Here is a 17979-nt window from a genome sequence, read left to right as displayed (position 1 = left end):
TTACAACATCTCTTGATTGCTTCAGAGTGAGTCATTGCTTCTGGCGAGAGTCTGGTGGGATCATTTTGTAACATCCCAAAAATTCACCAAATTAAATCACGCGCTAAATTTGTTTTCAAAAGTTTTTCGTCGTTGAGCTCAAATCATTTTTCCCGCCCGATCTCCCGATCTTCCGAAAAACCCGGTCCCGACATCCGAATCCATTGTTGTCCCGTCTCCCTGTTCGCCCTTGTCCCGCGCGTCACACCCGACCAGCGCGCGTGCGCATGCAGTCACGGTCATCGCCGCGATCGGCGCAGGCGCGATCTCTCTCTCCTTTCTCCCTCTCTCCTTTCTCCCTCTCCTCTACCGCGCGCCACCGAGCGCCGCTCAGCTCGCAGCCGCCCTTGCCCCACGCGCTACCGCGCGTGCCCCCGCTCCCGTCCACGCGCGTGTGTGCGCGCCCCTGCACACCGAGCCCCTCGCTGCCGTGACGCAAGCCCTGCCCACGCGCCGCACACGCGCAGCACGCGTTCCACGCGCCCCCGAGCCTCGCCGCGCCGCCCATCGCTCAGCACCGCCTCCCTATGGCCGCCTCGCCGCTCGCGCCGCCGCACTGAAGAGCCGAGTACGGCGCCCCGCCTCGCCGCCGAGCCGTACTGCTCGCGCACAGCGGCCGGCCCTTCCCCACGTGCGCCTACCCAAGCCATCTTGTCGTCCTGAGCCGGCCTCGCCGCCCGTGCGCCGCTCCGCGACGCTCACAAGCGGCCAAACGCCATTAATGGCGCCCGCGAAGCTCGCCGGCCGACCACACCGCGGCCACCGCCCCACGGCTCTCCCCACCACCTTACTCGGCCTATAAAGAGGCCCCCACACCGCTTCCCCAGCTCTACAACCACCTCCACCGCCACACGCCCTCCCCTGCGCAGCAGCGCCACCGCCGCAAGCTTGCTCCGCCGCCGCGCCTGCTTCCCGTGGCCGGCCCGCTCCGCCGCCTCCCTGCTCGAGCCAAGGGCCGAGGTAGGTGCCCGGGACCTCCCTCTCCCTTTTTCCACGAGCACTCGCCCTGGCCGCCCCTGCTCGCGCTGACCCCGGCCGCCGCGGCCATGGCCGTTGCGCCCTCCCTGCGGGTCCCTCCTCTGAAATGGGGGGGATCGACTCCCCATGGCCCCCTCCCTCTTTCCCCCTGACCCCGGCCGCCGCCGTGCCCTGTGCCGCCGGCGAGGGCCGCCGCCAGCGCCCAGCACCCCTCCTCCTTTGCTATGCGTCGGGGGGAGGAAGAAAAGGGCTATTTTGCCTTTAAGCCCCTCCCCTTCTCCCATTTTAATTAAGAATCCCCACACTTTATAACCCATTTTCCAAAAAGGCCCTTCCACTTTTATTTATTTAGGGAACTAGCCCTCCACTATATAAAAACAATTTCAATTATACCCCTACACTTTTCCAGAGTGGCCCCGATGTTTTCAAAAATTACAATCAAGCCCTTGCCCTCAGAAATATTTACAAAAAGGCCCTTGAACCCTCGTTCGACCCCTAAACCTCCTTGTAACCTATCATTTCATGCGCCAAACAATCTCCGATCGACCTGAAACTTTACCACGCCATTTCTAACATAGTTTTGGCCGTGCCATTAGGAAACCGCCCAAAAATATTACTCCTATCTCTATATCTTAATTGTTTCCGATTCGAGCTCAACGATAAAACCTTTTTTTCTTTGTCTTAATTGTGTGTTTGTTTGTATACATCGTAGATCACAGTGTGAACGAGGGAGAACCCGTCGACGAGCAGTACTGCGAGCAAGTGAATGAGGACCAGTTTCACAATCCCGAACCCGAAGGACAGCACCTCGATCAGGACTTCCGGAAGGCTTTGAAGACGGCAAGTTCAATCCCGCCCTTTGATGCATATTTTGTCCTAGTTTTATAAACATAACCTATTGGCCTATTTTGTAAAATTGCATATATTTTGCCTACTGAAAACATGGTTGGATAGCCACCCCTTGATTTGTTATAACCATTCCTTGACCACCTAGATTAATGTCTGAATGTGATTTGTTTGGACGTTAATCGCTGCTAGAGCGCTTAGGACCTTAAACACAATACAACTTGTTTTATGAAAGGAAAATGCGTGAGTGTGTGGGAAGGGGAAAATGTGAAATTTTTGAAAGATAAATTTAGACAGGATGGATGGCACTTCTGTGTGATTTGCCAAATGGTGTGCTCGTGCCTGTGTGGTTGAGCAAGGAAGGGAGATATCCATCTTGTCACAATTAAGGACCGAGTTAGTGTGTCATCTCACCTAACTCCACTATCGTGCAAACCACTCGACCGTTGTATGGGCAACGGCTTAGCATAAACCCCACTAGTTAGTCTGATAGCCATCAGGAGAGCTGAGAGCAACGGGTAATCAAGGACAAGGGATTAGCTCTGTGTGACTTATGCCCCGGTTAAAACCTCTGTGATAGGTCAATGACCCCTTGGTGGATCCCGTGATGGCTAGTCAGGTCTAGCTAAGGTGGGTAATGGCTTTGTTGGGATCTGCACCGACACTACGGTGATCGAACTATGGTACCTCGCTTGTGGGTAAAGTTGCACACCTCTGCGGAGTTAAGAATCTATTCGAATAGCCGTGCCCACAGTACTGGGTGAGTTACGGTGTGGTCACATAACTAGTGTTTCTTCTGGGATTGGATGGGTTGGCGTGAGTTGTTTTGGAAAAGTGTCCGGCAGTTGTGCCGTGTGCTACGGCGGATGAGGAGTTCGGTAGCAACTTAAAACTGGGATCCTGTGTGGATCAACCTGACGTGTTACTTAGTGCAAGATAATGGCTTTTGAAAACTCCTTTCTTTCAAATAAACCCCTGCATAAAAATTAGCTTTCCGCAAATTAAATCATGGCCTTATCCTTGATTTACCTTGTGCATGATATTCTATTATACCCGCTCTGTGGGTATGGTTGGACTTGCTGAGTACGTTTGTACTCACCCCATTTTTAATTTTTACAGAGGAAGATCCAGACTTCGTTCCCGAAGATGTTGAGTAGAGGTTCCATCCTGCACCCAACCATGCCTGTGGATAGGGTCACCCGCAGGAAGTTCCATATGGCGCAAGACTCTGATGACCCCCTTTTCGTAGTTAATATCATTGTGTGGGTGTTGGTTGTTATCCTCGCGATAGTGGCGCTTCACTGCCCACTTCCGCGTAGAGTTGTACGGTGATGTACCATCTGATGTAATAAAAGTGTTATCAGACTTTTGGGACTGATATTGTAGCACTTTTAAGTCTTCTCTTATGAGGGGACGCTTCACAATGCTACCTTCATATCTGAAGGCAGAATGTTTTCGATGTTGGATCCGACGAGTCACAAAGGAGAAGACCATATGATCACCAGTGACTCCTTTGTTTTTGAAATTGGCAATGGCGCGAAGAATGTACTCGACTTGTTTGCCACCGGGTCCTGCACTTGACCAGTTTGGTTGGACTTGGGGGGCACCAGCAACTCTTTCTGGAAGTGGAGATTCGAAGTTCCCGACATGAAACCAAAAACTTTTCCACTCGGCTCATTTACCCGCTGGATCATAAACTAAGTACTCGTCTCGTGTCTCCGGATGAAGTACTAATTCACATCCGCCAACAACGGCGGGTTTGACAGCATTTGGAACGGGTATGAGGGTAAAGAAATGTTGGAAAAGATAAAAGTGGGGAAGGATACCAAAAAATGCTTTGCAGAAATGAGTAAATATAGAAAGATGCAAGATGGATTGGGGAGTCAGATGTTGCAATTGGATTCCCCAGAATTGCAGAAGAGCATAGAAAAACTCAGACACAGGAAGTGCAAGTCCGCGTTCCACAAAATCACGGAACACAACGGTTTCAAGAGTACCTTCAAAAGGGTAATCTTCTCCTTTGCCTGCGCGCCATTGGATCATAGCTTGATTTTGGAGAAGGCCCATATTCTCATGTTCTTGCACAGCTACTTGGGACATTTTGCTCTTACGCCAGCCCGTCGAAAGATTTGCAACTGTTTCATCTTCAATCTTGGACTTGTTCTTCTTGGGAACCATCTCAATGTCACGAGTTTAGGCTCGGGGGCTATGAGAGGGGTTAATGGATGGTACGGGCAGTTGGGAACTGTAAATCTGAATTTGACGGCGGCCAGGAGTCAAGAGGATAAAAACTCTAGAAGTTACTGAACGGGTTTATATGGTTTCTGATGGCAATTCTATGAATACCTGGAAGAGCAACGGATAGTTTTCTCTTCTGGAAAGGTTTTTGTCAATATTTTGTCACGAGTTTTTGATTCTTAAATCCAAATTGACAGATTTAAATTCAAGACTCGGGGCTGCGGGATACATGTATCAGAGAATTATGTTTCAAATTTTTTGAAAAATAATGAAGGAAAAAGACTGAAGTGACCCTCAGCCTGATTCTGCGATTCAAACTAAGGCTCGGGGGCTACTCCATATGGAGCGCGAGTACTTCGCGCACCATATATGATCAAGATTTCGGGGTTTGAGCACCTCACAGCCTCGAAGCAACCGGAAGTACTTGGAGGACTACTCGACGTATCTGAAGGAGGACCCAGAAGCAACCAGAAGGGCGTTCTGAATACTTGAAGTACGCGAAAATGCCCAACCAAGTACTCGACACCTGCAGGACTCGGCTACGAAGAGCTCGGGAGCTTGTTAGACCCGGAGCAGCGGGACTGCTTATAGGCATATAATATTCTAAAGTAAGGGATAGCTTATGGGTGTACCTTACCTCTCTTGTAACTACCCAAATAGGCATAGAACTAGCTACAGTACAAAGGAAACTACCCGATTATGTTGTAGTAGAACTCCAACTATACTCGGCTAGGACTTTCCATGTAACTCTGTCCCCCCGGATATATAAGGGCGAGCAGGGACCCCCTCAAATCATCATCAACACCTAGGGCAATACAAATCACCACACAGGACGTAGGGTATTACGCAACTCGCGGCCCGAACCTGTCTAAATCTTTGTGTTCCTTGCACCATCGAGTTCCAGAGCAATCGATCCCTACCTACAAATCTTACTGCTAAGGGTATCTGAAAGTGATCTAGGCCCCTAAGTGGGTTTTGATGGTTAATGACAAAACACATGTGCATTTAATCGTGTAATTGAGCATGTGTGCAGGTGGTGAACATGTATAGGTGAATCAAGTGACGATATACGACCCTCAAAAAGGAAATGAAAAAGCGGGGTTAAAGTTTACTCAAGAAATTAGTTTTTGAATTTGAAATTTGAGTATAGGAACGCCGTACTATCAAGAGGGACTTGGTTCAAGGATTTCGATTTAGATCTTGTGCTCAAGAGAACCTATACAAACACTTGTGAGCCACAAAATACCTCAAAGGAGCCATAAACCGAAGTTTTTCCCTGCCTTACCCGGATACTCCGGGTATAGGGCCGGATACTCTGGACCCCATTGCCCGGAGTGTCCGGGTGCTGTTTTCGGGCTGAAAAGTCAGGGTTGCCCGGAGTCTCCGGTCATATACCCGGAGTCTCCGTGTACCCTTTCGCCCAACGGCTATTTTTGGGCTGAAGACTATATATACCCCCTCCATACCCTTTCAGCCTCCTCTCTTGCCACTTTGACGAGCTAAACTCAAACCTAAGCCAAAAATAGCTCTCTTACTCCCCTTTCTCCATTCTTGAGTGATTCCCTTGAGGGATTTGAGTGAGAAGCAAGCAAGAGCAAGGATTCAAGCAAGTGAGCCTCATTCCCATCTCTTGAGCACTTGGTTTTGGTCAAGCCCGCGGATTCAAGTTTGTTACTCTTGGAGCCTTGTGCTTCTAGACGGCTAGGCGTGCTTGTGATTGCTCAATCAAGATTGTGAGCTGCACAAGAAGTTTGTAAGCTTCATTCCTCGCCGAGGAATCCATAGTAAGTAACCTTGGGCTTGAGAGGTGATCTCGCCCTTGGAAGAGGAGCATAGGGGTTCTTGAGCACCGTCTCTCGAATCCTTCCTCAACGGAGGCGTAGCACCTTCGGGTGTGAACTTCGGGAAACAAATCATTGTCTCCTTCGTGTTAGTTTACTTGATTTCATTGCTTTTGCTTGTGAGACTTCATTTCTAGGGTTTGAGCTCGATCTACTCACTCACAAGTTTCTAGTAAGTTTTGTTTGTTGGATATCAACCTTAAAGAACCCCTGGTACTCTTACTTTAACTCGATCTACTTTTCATACACAGATTCTTGCAGTTTCCTTTCAGGTCATTCATACCCGGAGACTCCGGATACTCCGGATCACATAACCCGGAGTATCCGGGCCTATACCCGGAGTATCCGGTCTAGTCTGTGTCTCACATTTTTGTTAAGTGTTTTAAATTGCAGATTGCCTATTCACCCCCCCTCTAGGCATCTTAAGATCCTTTCAGTATCCCTGAGCAGGCTTGGCGGTAAACACCGACAGCCGCCTTCCTTATTGTCGCACGGGTTTCTGGCGGCCGCTCGGGCGGCAGCGAGATGGGGAATAATCTTGGGCATGGTGGCGCTCGAGCGGAGGGTAGGTTCCGCCCGAGCCGCCCATAGGGGCGACGAGGACGGGGTTTGTTTTTTTTCAAGTCCTTGATTTTAATTTCATTGTTGCAATATGCATCCATCAATATTGCAATAGAGTAAATATGTTGCATCCGTTGATATATATTCGCTATTTTGCATTACGTTTCTTACGTTCAAATCACTATTTCTCAATGTTGAGGCTGGTGTTTTCAAATGTTGCATCAGTGGTTCATGGAAAAAAAATCTAGAGGTCAAGATACGGATCTATGCAGAAACTCGATTTGATTGTGAAAATGGTTCTTATACTTTTGGTTAAAAAGTGGAGCTTCACATCGGGCTATCTAATTTGCGGGCAACCGTACCGTCGATTTCCGACCAAGTTAATATTTCTTTTTTTAGTAATTTTTTATCATTTTCTGATAAAAAAATTTTCAGGAAAAAATTTGGAGAGAAAAAAAGGAAAAACTTTAATGAGAAACTTTTTCAAGAAAAATATTTCGACGAGAAAAAAGGAAAAGTTTTAATGAGAAAAAATTTGGAAAAGAAAGTTTTAAGAAAAATTGAAGAAAATTTTTTTACATCCAAAACCAAAAAAGAGACAAAAGTATTTGTGAAAAATTTTGCATCCAAAGAAAAAAAAGAAAAAAAGGACGCCGGTACCCGGGGAGCTCACCGCCGGAGGCGAGAGCCCGGGGGAGGGCCCTCCCGCCGGCGGCGGCGAGAGCCCGAAGCTCGCCGCACCTCCAGCCGTCGGGCTGCGGTACCTCTCCGCTGCCTCGCTCGCCCTGAGGTCCAAACCTCGCCGCACCTCCCAACCGCCGAGCCGCCGCCAGGCTGCCGCGCCGCGCCGAGCAGCGGCGCCGCTCGCCCGCTGCCGCCGCCCCTGGGACCGAAGCTCGCGGGAGGTTCCCCAGCCAGATTCAGATCGAGAGCAGGTAAAAAAGAAAGACGAAGGGGGAAGGAAGGTTCGTGGGAGGAGAATCACGTGGGTTGGGCCCACCACGTTGGCCTCTTTTGCGGGTGGTCGGGTCGACCGTGTGTTTGGTTCCGTCCGGGCGATCGGAAAACCAGCATTGGGGCTTCACATTGATCTCCAAGGTGATTGAGTTCGGTTTCTCAATTAAGAGTGCGCTGGATCGATATTGCATGTAACATGGCATGTTTCGGTGGGATTTCTTTTTTTGATCGGATGATAGTGATATTCCATGGCTTATTTGATCAGATGGTGATTATAGTGTCCGATGCTAGCACCCGGACGTCCGTCAGCGCCTGGAGGAGTGTCCGGATACGTCCACCGCAGGCTCGGTGGGAAGAATAATTGAGTCCCTGGATGGAGTGCCGAGTGGCCCAACGCGTGAGCAGCTAGCATGCCAGCAGCCAACGAACGGGACGTGACCGCGCGGCTCCATCCTCCGCACGGTGGATCGGAGCCACCGATGCGCGAGCCAATCTCGTTCGAGCGTGCGAACGGCGCACCAGGCAGCCGGCGATGTGGCGCGCGCGCACGCGATCGATCGTCGAGGTTCGTGGAGCACCCACTCACCCACGACCAGAAGAAACGAGCGGAAGCCGGCCGGGACTCGCTCCGGCGCGTTGGCGGCAGGCGGGCGCCGCCGGTGGTTCTCCCACGGCACGGCGCGGCGCGAGACTTGCACGGCCGCACGAATCGCCTGGGTTATTCCGCGGCAGCCGGTTTTCTTTTCACGGCGCTGCTACGATATCGACGTCGCTCCCGCGATTTGTTTGTGGAGCACTCGGTAATAAGTTGGTAGGCAAGGTGGCCGGGCAGCACGAGTGGAGTGGCATGGACGCATGGTGGTGGTGGTGGTGCTGTGCTGAGTTTTACTCGGCGTGCGGAAAGAGGGCGCAGGCGCTCACGGCTCACCACACCATGGTTATCCTGATCGATGATGCGTCACCTGTTAGGTTACTACTATAGTTTGGTCGCACACCGGCCGGCGATTTTTCTGCTCGGCCAACTGCGGCCACACCCACGGCCACATGGAAAAAAATTTCGACCGGTAAATCCGGTTTACCGGAAAATTTACCGTTACCGGTAGTGTCCGAGAAATGGATTTCGGTGATATTTCGCATTTACCGTTTTCAAATTTGAAAATTTCAAAAAAATTATATAAAATAGGGTAAAAATCTGATAAAAAACTAGACATTTTTATGAGCATTTTGGACTAATATTTTTTGTTGAAATGTAACCTCATATGTTGTGTAAAAAAAAAAGAAAATGAGCTTTTACTGTTGAACGACTCACCTTATCCATTCGCACGCCCCGAGCAGCCGTCCACCCTCCCCATTTCTCCTCCTCCAGTCCTCCGACACCCGAGCTGCTCCCTCCTTGGCTCCCGGCGATTTCCGACCGGATCCCACCGGTTTCCGCGCTCGTGGAGGCGGTTTCCGACCGGCAAGAAGAGGTTTCCGGGCGGGCGCGGGCGCCGGTGCCGCTGCCGGCCGCTCCCGTCATTTCCCGAGCGGAAATCGGGGTGTTTCGGCCGGATTTCGTCGCCGGTCGCGCGTAGCTTCCGCTTGCTCCGGGTTTTGCGGTTTTCGGAAGTTCCGGCCGGTAAATCTTTGATTCCGACCGGTTTTTCTCCCTACCGACCGGATCCGGCTGCTGTGGGTAAGGTTTTTTTTGTTTGAATTTTTTTATGGTAGCAAGTAGTGTAATATAAGTATTAGTAGAAGTATACAATGTTTTTATGGATTAGAAAACGAGAATGTGCATGTATTTGTTATTCATGTTTTGTTATGTATGTGTATGAGTACAAATGTGAAAATTAATATGCATGTGTTATGACAAATTGAGAATGTGCATGTTTTTTTGGTATGTGAATATGCATGTGCATGTGTATGAATGTTGCACCGTTGCAGGTAAATGGTTGACCCTGTTTGGGAGCATGGAGAAAAAAGGGGATCGGGTTTCAAGTGCAAGTATTGTGGCACATCAAAGAGCGGTGGAGGGGCAACACGGTTCAAGGACCACTTGGCACATAGAGGTCATGATGTTATTGATTGCCCTTCGGTTCCCCCCGCGGTGAAGAACTTTTTCATTAGTGAGTTGGACAAGATAAAGGCGAAGAAGTATGAAAGACAGCAAGATAGACGTAGGAGAGATGCTGCAGCTCGAAGTACTCAATATGTTGACTTTGAAGGTGAGGAAGAAGAAGAAGAAGAGCAGGATGATGAGTTGCAGCAAGCTTTGAGACATTCACGGGAAGAGTATGAGTTTAGGCAAAGGGCTGGTCCAAGGTATGAGAGGGGTGGTGGTTCTGGATCAGGCCAGGCACGGGATCCAGGTGGTGGCTCTAGACCAATTGGGAGGATGTTTTCTAGGAGTCGGTCACATATCCCCGAGCGGGCAAGGGACTATAACCTTGCTACTGCTTCCGGACCGAGGCAGCAGAGGATTGATACGGGGCCTTGGACGTCTAAGGGGAGGACTGCGAGAGAGTTGCTGGGTAGGGCGTGGTCAAAGGCTTGCCACTCCGTTGGTATTCCTGGACGGAAGGTAGATGACCCTTACTTTAGGGCGGCCATCATAGAGACACAGAAACAAGGTAAATAATCATTTATTATTGCATGCCAATTTGTATTGTACATCCCGGATCATATGTGATTATTGCATGCAGGTACTGGGGTCACGATCCCAACTGGGAGGGACATTGATGGAAAATATCTTTCAGAGAACGTGGAGGAGATAAAGAAGGAGATCAACAAGTGGAAGCAAGAGTTCCCTGAGTATGGTGCCACTATCATATGTGATTCATGGACCGGTATTTCTCGCAATAGCGTAATCAACTTCTTGGTATATTGCAATGGAATGATGTACTTCTGGAAGTCTATTGATGTAACTGGAAAAATACAAGATCATCATCTCATACTTAAGGTAATCATTTGTATTTTTCTAATGGATCATGACATTTGTAAGAATTTGTAGTTTTCTAATGGATTCCAACAACTTGCAGGAGATAACAATTGTTCTGAACGATATAGGGCCAGAAGATGTGATTCAGATAGTCACTGATAATGGCAGCAACTTTAAGAAGGCTTGCAAGCTGTTGGCAGAGGAGTACCCTCACATTGTGTGGCAGCCATGTCTTGCCCACACGATCAACCTCATTCTTAAAGATATTGGAAAGTGGGATGATCACAAGGCCATGATTCAGAGTGCCCAATATATTTGTCAATGGTTATACAATTCTAATAGTGTGCACTCCATGTTTAAGAGTGCCACTGGTGGGGAGCTAGTTAAATGGAATGCAACAAGATTTGGCACTAACTATATGTTTCTGGAGAGTTTTATGAAGAAGAAAGATCAATTTATGATATGGATGATGTCAACTGAATATAGATCATCACGCCACTACAAGACTGAAGCAGACAAGACTGTGCCTGCTCAGATCTTGACTGACCTCGCACGTAGGGTGGGTGAGCCAGTAAATGTTGATGATTGGGCCAGAGAGAATATTGGTGACACCCACCTAGGGAAAAGAAAGACCAAAATTCCTCCAAATCAGTCTAAACGAAAAAAACAAAGAAAGGGTGACGTTGAGGAGGAAAGCATTGGCACTGACGATACCACACCAGAGCCTAGTGATGATGGACATGGTGGTAGTGGTGGTGATGATGATGACGACGACGACGATGACGATGATGGTGATGGCAATGAGGGTGGTGATGACAATGACGATGATGATGGGGATGATCGTGGTGGTGCTTCTACTAGTGGTGCTCCAACTGGTGCTATGAGATTTACGGGAGAGACTGCCTTCACTCATGCCACACAAGATCAAGATCATGGAGCACCCAGCTCTCAACGTCGCACAAGAAGCAATACTCGTCCATTAGGCCCGTACGACGGTGAGGATGATGGTAGCTCTACCTCTGTCAGTTCCACCTACAGCTACCCGTCGGCACCCTCCTTTGTGTGGCCACCACAACCACATCCGATGGCTGTCCCTCCGCGTCCTCTATATGGATATCCCCATATGTACTATCAAGGATATCTCCCATATGGAAATCCTCACATGTACTATCAGGAATATCCCCCAGAGCAAGATCCCTCCGAATGAGTACCTAAATATGTAGGTAACACATCTTATTTTCTCACTTGCATTCATTTCTTTTACATCTTCTCACCCATTTTATTTATTCCTTTTTATAGGATTCGACGTTACAATGGGAGTCATCAACAATTTCCGGTCGGTCGTAAGGTTTTCCTATGGGAAAACACCGAAATAAAAATTTTAGAGTATATTATGTGTTAACTATTTGAGACTTGTATTATTTGAACCTATATTTTATTTGAACCTATAAATTGTGTTAACAAGTTGAACCTATATTTTATTGCATTTGGATTGTGGTTTGTATTGATATACATATGTTTTACGTCAATTCTATTAATATTTGCTTTGTAAGAAAATCATTATGCATATTGAACTATTATATATAAGAATTAGATATAATTCTCTGAAAATATTACACTTCTCTTAACACAATTTGTTGTTTTCTACCGTGGTCAACATTTTTCGGTAATTATGCAGCCTATTCCACCGAAATTACAACGGAAACCGGTCGAAAAATACGAAATTCGGTGGTTTCAAATTTGAATTGGTTTACCGACCGGTAAATCCGGTAAACCTCCGGTTTTCGGTATTTTTCCGTTACCGGTGCGGTCCGGTAAATGACTTACCGCCGGTAAGTTTATCCTTGCACGGCCACCATTATTCCTATCCCTACTCCTTCGCAGTGCGCCCAAAAATATAAAAAAACAACCAATCATCACTCGCCAATTGCGGTCATGCGGTGCTGGCCCCGGCCGGGCTCGATCTCGGAAGCTGCGCCCGCCTTGCGCGGAAGAAGCTTCACCACGCATGCGACACTCCCACGGGCGGCCAATCTCGGCGAGAAATGTTATCGTAGTACAGTTATTAAGACCGTAAATTAGATAATCGATTCGGAGGGGTGTCATAATAATAACACTCCTTTCATATTCTATGACACTCATCTTTCTCTCTTATGTTATGTCAGCAAATTTAATGTTCATAATAATTTCATAACACTTTTTCTTAGACTGACCTCAAAGAGCTCAACGGGGCAACCAACCCACTGCCGCGTGCATGCATTGATGCATGCATCCGGCCGGTAGATCTGTCGCCGTCTGCAGATCTTAGCATGCATGTAGTGCTGCTTTTTTCTCCGCATGCATGATGCCAAACCACAACCCCGAAATGGCCCATTATTGTCGCTCCCTCGAACCGTCGCAGATGACGAGATTGCCGGCGATTTCATTTTTCTAATCGATGAATAGTGGCTGCACAGTAGTCGCTAGCTCGCACGCTCGCCTCTCACGTGCGTGAGTCCCGAGCGCCTGCCGTCCCTCTCTCTCTCCTTCAAATCGCCGGCGCAAATTGCTGGCGCACTGCGGACGCCCTTAGTGGCAGGGAACAAACGTAGTTGAGCACCAGCACTGTGACGTGGATTCAACCACCACACTCGGGGCTGCCATTGCATCGTCAACGACCACGCATCACCTGGAAGCTTTGGGTGTCGCATTGGGTTGATCCACAGCTCTGCGACTGCAATCACGCAGCACTACTACTGCAAATCTGCAATGCGAGCGGCATGTACGTTTTGATTACTGCTGAGTGTCAGCTCAGTGCCGAACACTGATCGATCTCTGCATTAGCACGCAGCACTTGTTCAGTTATGTGCATGCACCGCGCGCTCCTGCACTCCGCAGGATCACATTTGTGGATTGGACTTGAGACGACTCGAGAGGCCCACTACTCACGGCGCCTGGTCGGAAAAGGCAGGCCATGATCCTGTCCGCCGGCCGGCAATGGGAGCTCCGGCATAGGCGCACAGCCACCGTGCCCTGCGCGCGAGGCCTGCATCGATCATTCGCCGGCCGTGCCAGTGCCGCACGACTCGAGTTGAAATAATCACGCGTGCTTTCTTCATCCTTGTGGGGTGGATGATATTGTCGGGGAACTGCTCGGAAACTGCATCATTCACTGTTTTGTCAGGGAAAAAACAGTAGTCATCCAGCCCGAAGATCCTGGCCTGATCGAAAAGTATGACAGAAAGCTAAGACAGCTGCTCGAGTTCCTGAACGCGTGCTCCCAAGTATACCCGGTCATGGGTTATCCGACCCGATGAACCCGACTCGATTTGTTCGAAAAAAATCCGACCCGACCTAACCTGATTAATGTGCAGGCCGGGCTTGGGCCAAATTTGTTTTGATTCGACAAAAAACGGGCCGGGCTTGAGCCGAATTTTTTGACCCAAAATCTGACCCAACTCGACCTGACCCAAATTTTGTCCATAAAAAATCGGGTTTGACCCGATCCGACCCGAATCCGACCTAGGCCGACCATGTGACGGGTTGGGTTTGGGCCAAAAAATTCAGCCTGATGGTCGGATCGGGCCGGGTACGGGCCGAAGGAAAAAAAATGTCGGTTTTTTTGACCCGACTCGACCCGATACATGATCATGTCTACTCCCAAGTAGATACACGCTGGAGCTAGAGTCCTAGAGAGCAGTGCCGCATCCAAAGCTCGGGTGCCGGCCACCGCCGCCGCGTGCCTCGGACGCTCTGCTCGCCGGCAGATTCGTGCTCGTAGAAGCTATACATCGCACACACGATGCCATCGTTTGAAAGCAGACATTTAGATAATTTTGGCTCAATTACTGTTTCACCCCACTTAATCCCGCCATTGCTCCTTCCTTCAGCTCACACCGCCGCTCGCCGTTGCCATGCTAGGTTAGGGTTTTGGGTTCGAGTTTTTGGGCTGCCGAGGGCTGCTACTCCCTACCGGCCATAGAGAGAGGGCCGACGGCAGCAGGCTGGCCTGACAGAGGAGGTGGGCGCAGGGGCGTCCCTATCGCCGACCGGCCGGTGGGAGATGGCGGTTGGACAGGCGCCAGAGTGGAGGAGGAGATGGCAACGGACGGAGGCGGCGGTGGCGGGAGGTGGTGGCGGCGCCGGTGGGAGGGTGACCGGCGGGCGGTCTAGGGTCCCGCTGAAGCTTCGCACCAGCTGGCGCCCACCCGCACCGGTGGGGGTGGGGGAGGTGCTGAGCGGCGAGTGGTGGACGGAGGGAGTCAGAGGTAGAATAAATGACGAGGAAGAAAATAGAAATGCTCGTGATTCTTTTGGGTGATGAAGAAAGAATGAGGAAGAAAATAGAAACGCTCGTGGTTCCTTCTGGTGATGGTTTCGCAAACCATCACCCCGAAGCGACACCGAGCCACGCCCATTCGTGCTGCCTGTACTAGCTACTGCAGCATCTATCATCGTGCCTCCTCGTCCTCTGCTTGAGACGACCCTGGAATGGATTGGATTGGAGGATCACGGAAGCTGCCAAGCTGGTCCTCGGATCCTGCATTTTCGCTTCACAAAAAAAAAAGGACGAGGCCCTGTTCCACGTGCAACGAAAACCAGATTTTTTTTTTAGGATGGAAAGGAAAATTAGAGTTTTTTAAAGATTAGGCAACGAAAATTAGATGTGTTGGGTTCTCGGCTTCCTTATCACCCAATCAAGGAGCATACACGAAGGTTGGACAAGACAAAATGACAGAATTTCACCTTCGTATTAGCATGTGTCCAGTACAGATTGGTTGAGGGGTATTTATACCCCTAACTTTTGTTACATAGTGACTATAATACCCCTACCTGCCCGGGATATTCTCAAAATATTTCGGGCCGGAGGTCATTTCATACAGGTTGGAGTGTACAAATTGTCTACTCTATCCGATTCGTGAGCGGAACGCTACCCCGAAGCTCTTGGGGGACCTTCGAGCGCTTCAGGGAGATCTTCGGGTTCGAAGTCGGCCTTCAGGTGCTTTAGGAGACCTTCGGGTTCGAAGTCGACCTTCGGGTGCTCGAGCAAACCTTCGGCCATCTTGGCTGCTCCTCCTCGTAACCTCGGGCAACCTCCGACCCTCGAGACGGCTGATCCCAACAACAAGATGCACGGTGTGAAAATGCGAATACACCGATTTCCTGCAGAGAAAAAAAAGAAAAGGTAGTAGAAATTTGAGTACAGCAATTCGCTGCATAAACACCACCGCGGCAGCCCAATGGTCGATCGAGTAGCAGGCCACATCGTTGGGCCTCCATATTTGGCGGATCCCTTCTGCAGGCCCAGTTTTGTACTTCGGGCCGCCTCGTAATAGCATCGATCCCCTTCGTTACCACTGCCAGGAGGCCCACGAGTGCCCCCCGGCGAAGCTGTTCCGACTGCAACCCTCGTCGTCGCCGGCGCCGGCGCCCCTCCGAGCCGACGCCATGCCCGCCGTCAAGTGGTACCGTGCTCTCCCATCACGTAATCTTTCCTCTCTCTCTCTTTCTTTCTCCTCGCGCTCTCCCTCACCCCCGCGGGTTTTCGGCGGCGCAGGCTGATGCACTGGCACCCGAGCCCCGGGGTGACGCTCAACAGCCAGATCCTCCTGGAGGCGTGCGGCTGCGCGGAGTCCCTCGGCGGAGTCAAGGACGGGCGCTGGAAGACCTCCATCTTCTTCTACCGCGCCATGACCCGGGACGGCGCGGCGGTGCCCGCGGGCCAGCAGGGGCAGCAGCACCCCGACCTGCCCAGGGAGCTCCTCGGCGTCGCGCTCCACGAGCGCCCGGGGCTCTACTTCTCCATCGTCCGCGCGGCGCGCCTCGTCCTCCAGGCCGACGCCGCGTTCCCCCAGGTCATGGAGAAGCTCCAGTCCTACAAGGCCCGCGTCGCCCTCAACTTCGAGGTCGCCTCCTGCCCTTCTGGTTTCAGATTTGACGCCCAAATCTAGGGATTTGCGCGTATACGTCTTGTTTTCGTTTAGTCCGAGCGATAGCGTGCAAATGTGCTTGAATCCGAACTAATTTTTTCAATCAAACTCAACGCACTCATCCTGTCTTTGCTTCTACCAAGCGAAACAAATCTGCGATTCCTGATTATATTGGATTTGGGGTTCCTTTCTGTTTCCCTATGTTAACCTCTTTGCTTTCATAGTCTTGTATACAATTTCAATTGTTTCAGATACTTATAAACCCTTTTTCTCCAGGGATTTCAGTATCAACTGGGTGATTTCTGCCTGAGGATAGGAAAATGTGCTCCTAATAATTCTGAATCACTGAGAGGAATCATGATGGAGGTATCATTCTTTTTTCTTGTCTTGAATGTCTCTTGTATTCATTGGAGTCCTGTGATAAAAATCAAACCAAATGCTGTGAAGTAACAATGTAAAATTGATATTTGGTAAAATACTGTATGAAAGTATTCTAGTCTAAACTACTACTCCTATAGAACATCCTCTGCTGATAATTAGTAGAGTTTATTGTTAAGCTCGACGAACTTTGTGTCACATAGTGTCTTTTCTTACTTGAAAAACGTGTGATCCAAGGTTCACTTGCTTCACTACTAGGACTGCAGTTTGAAAGTGCAATAGTGCATCTATATCTTCTCTAGCACTGGCAATAATAGAAACAATTGAGCAAAAAACAATAGCAGAAAACTTGCCTGCCATGCACACTTACTTTTGCTTCTGTTGCCCAAGTTTGCCAGCGAGCTTTAATTTTGTTCTTACTCTGTATGCAGGTAGAGTATTATCCCCTATCTTCCATCGAAAAATCCAGGGCAATCATGGAAGACTTCTTTGACATATGGCAGGAAACAGTTGCGAAGAAGTCATTACCTGGTCATTTCATTCATGTAGAATCGAACTTTTCAGAATATGGGCTTTCAGATCAATATTCTTTCCAGCATACTGCAGTTCAGTATGCAACTTGCTTGCAGCAGCTCATGGCTACAGTCAGGGGCTAGCTCTAAAGATCAAGCTTTGGAGAAAAATGCCCTGTATAACTTGTTGATCTGCGTAGCATTTGCACGGACTGGATGTATCTTATGTACTGACATGCAAATGGTTTGTACTTTCATTCTCTTCTGATTAAGCTGCCACACCACCTTGATGTCTTTATTGAGACTCAAATTAGAAACTTTACATTTTTTTCTTATATTTGAGGAATAACTGGGCAGATGAATATCGTCAATTATTCAGAGGTGGGTATCCATGAGTCTAGCTTAGGAGCTCTAATACAATTTTCAGTATTATTGGAGTAGAAACTCCACCAGATCCCCAATGTTCTTGACTCATGAGCTCACCATGATTGACGATGTTCTACAGTATGATCGGCCTAGATTAAATGATCCGATGACACTAATCACTAATGCACGCTAAATCAAAGTGTATTATTTTAATGTGTCGATGTAGACATCACTTCAATTATTTCTTTCGACTTGGGTTTTCTGCTTGCTCTAATATAGGGCCATAGTGACGTGGTTGCTGACATTCGGGCACATCAGGTGTGGTTCCCACATGTAAGCCGACGGAACGTCAGAGCTCCGAGCGCGAGTGTTTTCGCACGGGCGGGGCGGAGCCGCGGAGGGTACATTTGGCGCCATTTTCTCCCGCCATACCA

The 17979-nt window shown here is 49.3% G+C and overlaps 2 protein-coding genes across 3 annotated transcripts; both read left to right on the top strand.

Moving 5' to 3' along the window:
• The first annotated feature begins 8655 nt into the window (after positions 1 to 8655).
• On the top strand, positions 8656 to 12554 carry LOC120662691. Its single transcript, XM_039941786.1, has 4 exons — positions 8656 to 10072; positions 10145 to 10401; positions 10481 to 10951; positions 12546 to 12554. The coding sequence occupies exons 1-4, from the start codon at positions 9391 to 9393 to the stop codon at positions 12552 to 12554; spliced, it is 1419 nt and encodes a 472-aa protein (XP_039797720.1). The 5' UTR covers positions 8656 to 9390.
• Positions 12555 to 15690: 3136 nt separating this feature from the next.
• LOC120660807 (mediator of RNA polymerase II transcription subunit 20a-like) lies at positions 15691 to 17557 on the top strand. Of its 2 annotated transcripts, XM_039939446.1 has the most exons (4): positions 15691 to 15824; positions 15917 to 16265; positions 16566 to 16655; positions 17099 to 17557. In XM_039939446.1, the coding sequence occupies exons 1-4, from the start codon at positions 15808 to 15810 to the stop codon at positions 17321 to 17323; spliced, it is 681 nt and encodes a 226-aa protein (XP_039795380.1). In that variant the 5' UTR covers positions 15691 to 15807; the 3' UTR covers positions 17324 to 17557. The 2 variants fall into 2 exon arrangements, with proteins under 2 accessions (XP_039795380.1, XP_039795381.1); XM_039939447.1 differs by lacking the exon at positions 15917 to 16265 and having other exon boundaries at positions 15705 to 15824.
• Positions 17558 to 17979: the final 422 nt, after the last annotated feature.

This window comes from Panicum virgatum, chromosome 2N (genome assembly GCF_016808335.1).
Source record: "Panicum virgatum strain AP13 chromosome 2N, P.virgatum_v5, whole genome shotgun sequence".
NCBI lineage: Eukaryota > Viridiplantae > Streptophyta > Magnoliopsida > Poales > Poaceae > Panicum > Panicum virgatum.
Note: the sequence above shows the minus strand (reverse complement) of the source record. Positions and strands in the feature narration are given on the sequence as shown.

Excerpts from the sequence above, each read along its gene's own strand:
- LOC120662691 (XM_039941786.1), top strand. The coding sequence starts at position 9,391 with ATGGTTGACCCTGTTTGGGAGCATGGAGAAAAAAGGGGATCGGGTTTC. Across the intron at positions 10,073-10,144 it reads CATAGAGACACAGAAACAAG|GTACTGGGGTCACGATCCCA; the intron begins GTAAATAATCAT and ends TATTGCATGCAG. Across the intron at positions 10,402-10,480 it reads ATCATCATCTCATACTTAAG|GAGATAACAATTGTTCTGAA; the intron begins GTAATCATTTGT and ends AACAACTTGCAG.
- LOC120660807 (XM_039939446.1), top strand. Across the intron at positions 16,266-16,565 it reads GCGTCGCCCTCAACTTCGAG|GGATTTCAGTATCAACTGGG; the intron begins GTCGCCTCCTGC and ends CTTTTTCTCCAG. Across the intron at positions 16,656-17,098 it reads TGAGAGGAATCATGATGGAG|GTAGAGTATTATCCCCTATC; the intron begins GTATCATTCTTT and ends CTCTGTATGCAG.